A 4218-nucleotide genomic window follows, 5' to 3' on the forward strand; every position below is an offset into this window, starting at 1 on the left:
TTACAACCTACGGTAGATGATGTTACACTGTCAGCAGCAACACAAGAAGATGATAAAGGACAGAGAAACTCTGAAGCAGCTGTCAGAAGAGTTTCTGCGCAACTACTGAACTGTAGAAGTTGCTGCACAAAAACATGCCAATAAAAAGTAATAAAATCATTGACTGGCAAATGCCACAAACCTCCTTAAATCACTAGTGAGGCATCAAAGGCATCACTATGAGCCTTTTAAAAACAAATCTGTTATTACGAGTGGTTCTTGTATGAGGCCCTTTGTTTTTGTAATGCTTCTTGCATAATGCACCCGCACACATGCAAAAAAACCTTAATACCATCACAGATTTGTCATCATCATATAATCACAGTGTTGATACTGCCTGATTACTATACTACATAATATTTATTTTTTATAATTTGAATACAACAGTTCATTGTATTTTGTTGTGTGTGAGGTGTGTGTGTGTGTGTGTGTGTGTGTGTGTGTGTGTGTGTGTGTGTGTGTGTGTGTGTGTGTGTGTGTTGTACCTGTGTGTGAGGTAATGGTGGAGAGAGCAGCTCTGATGGGGCCAAAAGTCCATCCTGGTTTAAATCCTGAGTTTGGAGTAAGAAATCCACCATGGACACCACCTGAAATGAGAAAACAACATGAAGAGAGAGAGAGACACACACACACACACACACACACACACACACACACACACACACACACAGACCTACAGCCACTCTTCCTTACCAACTCATTGGCTTGCGTTCCAGGGTTATGATGAGAGTGGTAGTCAGACAGCAGTTTCATCATCTCCAAACCATCCAAAAGCCCGCTGCGATCATAGTCATAAAGACGAAAGAGGAAGAATACCTCTGACAAAAAAGAAGATGAATGATGTGTTGATATGCAGCTGTAGTGTGACTGCAGATGATGTACAGTGTAAAAGCAGTCTTTTCAGAGCTGATATTTTTATTTTTATTCCATAAGTGAAAATAACATGAGGCATTGTTCAGTACACCAGTTAACAAGTGTTTCTATAATGAACATCTACACTTGTACTGATGATCAAAGTGAGCACTGTGTCAGAACTAATAGAAATATTAAAGCAGTCAGTGGAGATGTCTACCTTGCTCCCAAGTGCTGATCTCTGGTCCTCCTTCACCATCTTTCAGAGTGGACTGAATGTAGCTCCGCAGTAACCTGTGGTGTAAACAGCAACACTGTCCATGTCAATCCATCAGTAAAACATTAAGAACCAATAATCAACACTGAGGAGTCAAATGTGTACAACTAGGATTAAAGTTCTGGATGTGAAAATGTGTGTGAAATGACAATTAATTAAATCTGCCGTTGCTACTTCTGCATATTGAGTCTTGTTTATTGAGCATGCTGTGATTTGTTCTGTAGGTACAGCTGTGATGATGTGTAACATTTAGCCACAAGAGGGCAGGATATACTGGCTACTTACTCAACTGACATATAACTCCACATACCAGAAGGAGGTGCCACCTCATCAAAAAGTATCAGGCTCAAAGGAAGGTTATTCATTATTTTTCTTATTTTCTCAGATCGTTTTGTTGTTTTTACATCCAAAGAAAAAAAAAAAAAACACCTCAAAACTTTAGAGGTGCAAATGTTACATTTGTCCACTGTTTCCATTCAGACTGCACACTGGCTTCTGTGATCCGAACACCTGCAAGTCTGCATCCATGCCTCTATTACATACTTTATGCCAACAAAAATATACTGAGTAGACTTAAGATAACAGCATGATAGAGTATATTACACATCAGTCTGCCAGTGGAGAGAAGCCACAGTCACACTGTCACCAACCACACACATTACTGCCCCTCAGTCCACAAACTGTTTATGACCCTCATTTTGTTCCCTAAATAAATCAAACCTGTGACACATCATGTATACTACTCTAGAGTAACCAATCAGAGCTGATAATATCAATGGTAAAACCAGTGTAATATGTGTGAGAGTTATCTATAATTTCCTCTGTCACCTTAATGGAAAAATATTTTATCATTGCAACATAAAGCAATGTCATTGCACATGTAATCTTATCAGTATACAGTGCACACCACATCATTAGTACAACACTGCGACCAAAGTCCACAGCGTAACCAGACAATAGCTGCTTACTACACTAAAACAGACTAGAGCTTGAAGAAACTGGGAGGTAGGTATATTGTGTTTCTAATGTAAGTCTCTCTACTCAGACAATATTCTCATTATCTCTCAATTAAAAAAACAATTAAGAGCAAATGTATTGCTGTGCAGCTGCACATCATCCATGAGTCACTCACCTTCGGTCTTCCTCGCCAGAGCCAAAGGGGTTGGCTAATGCTACAAAAGGGGGTCGCACATCTGCTGATTCCTCTCTGTGGAAAATAAACAAAAAAACATTTGAATTTTCCATTATTTCCTATCAGACATGCAAAAATAGAACATGACAGGAGAATAAGACAACATGAGAGAATCCTTCATTATTTTCATTTACTTTTATTTAATCGAAAGAAAGTGTATTATTCTTTTGCTAGCAATGCTGACAACAGCTCTGTCCTTCTTACATGAAGCATACTTCATGTTTTGAAAAGGTCTGCATCAAACATCCAGTGTTATGACTGTTAATCACTGTGATGGTCTGCAGGCCTTGGGGTATTTATTGTGGAAATGAATTACTTAAGACAACAACAAAAACAAAACATTTTGCAGCATATTTACTCAAAAGACAGAAAATGTTTATGCCTTGGTATGTTTGATAATGAAATGAGAAACAGAAACAGAGAGAACCAGGGAGGAGAGGTGGGGTTACCTTTGTGTCCCAGGTTGACCTGGTGCAGCCAGGGACACATGTATGAGCAGGAACAGGGACAGGGCCCCTGGGACCAGCCTGCTCAGGTAAGACTCCATGAACACACCTATAAGCACACAGTCATGTTATGACTTCACATCACATCTGTACAGGTCAATGGGTTTACTATGAAATTGCATGCTAACAGGCCTTTTGCATCAAAGAATAACAGGAAATCATGAAATATAATATTTCCTGTTAGAGAAAAATCAGTTGTTCAGAGGCGGTGGTTGCATGATGACTTATTAAGTGTAATTTTCACTCTTACTCCTACTTCAAAGAATCTATCAAATTAATATTATCTGTGTCAAATAATCAGTCAAAACAAACCATCTACAATGTAAAAACACAAACCATTGACTGTATAAATGTACTTAAGGAGTACAGCACTCCAGGTACACAAATGGTGGACCATATGGCTCATTATGCTTAAAAACAATTAAGACCTCTGCATCTATTTATAACTCAAGCACAGCACATCCACATAGTCATGGTCAGTGAATGTCCATGAATCCATTCGACAAGCTGATGTAAGATGTATGAATTAAATAAAATAGCCACATTACTGAAGTAATGCTGAAACACAGAGGCTCACACATACTAACAACTCACTGCAGCAGCATGATTACTAGTAGACACACACATGCATTATAAACACATGTTGTCTTTACAGGCTTGTATTGAAACTGAAAACAAATTAACAGAGGATTAGTAGTTGTATGATGAAATGGTTGCCTAATTTGCCATTTCCGCCTGTACTAATGTGTAGATGAAATATTAATATGAGCAGAAGACACATGCACACAGCCCTCAGTGAGCTCACAAACAGCTGCAGCTGGTAGACACAGACTGTGCTGCTCTAAATCAAACGAGCCTACCTGTCTGCATAGTTGTTGTGTGGACAGTAAAGGGATTCAGTTCCGGCAGGTTTGCGTTTATAGATTCACATCTGGAGAACACCTCTGCCCCGCACCGCCCTACTCGTGCCTCCGGGTCTGCACTGCGCAACGGCGGCGACAGAAGCACCGCTCTTCCTCCTCCTCTCCCTCCTCCTTCCGGCTGCCACGGAGACCGGAGTGTTTTGGTCAATGACAGGGTCCACGTGGAAGAGAACAGCCGCTGTCGTGTCAGTGAGTGTGCGCAGGCAGTCTCTTTGTGCTCCTCTCTCCGGGTTTTCTTCCACGCCACGTCTTCATCTACAATCAGGTTCCGGCAGTACGGGAGACCGGGGAGGGTGGCAACACATCTGCTTCAAGGCTTACACCACAACACAGTTTCACATCGGCGCATGGTGTTTTAAAGGGTAGAAGACATATGTATTTATTGTCAGTATTTAAAAGGTGTTTCTGATCAGTATCTGTAATATACAC

General features: G+C 40.4%; 1 protein-coding gene across 1 annotated transcript; it reads right to left on the reverse strand.

Annotated features, from left to right (window-relative positions):
* cgref1 (cell growth regulator with EF-hand domain 1) lies at positions 1–3840 on the reverse strand. Its single transcript, XM_053317367.1, has 7 exons — positions 3727–3840; positions 2810–2915; positions 2301–2375; positions 1112–1185; positions 733–857; positions 525–626; positions 1–27 (listed from the first exon to the last, which is right to left on the reverse strand). Exons 1-7 carry the CDS (start codon positions 3734–3736, stop codon positions 1–3), a joined length of 519 nt encoding a protein of 172 aa, XP_053173342.1. The 5' UTR covers positions 3737–3840.
* Between the last annotated feature and the right edge of the window lie 378 nt (positions 3841–4218).

Source organism: Scomber japonicus, chromosome 1 (genome assembly GCF_027409825.1).
Source record: "Scomber japonicus isolate fScoJap1 chromosome 1, fScoJap1.pri, whole genome shotgun sequence".
Classification (NCBI taxonomy): domain Eukaryota; kingdom Metazoa; phylum Chordata; class Actinopteri; order Scombriformes; family Scombridae; genus Scomber; species Scomber japonicus.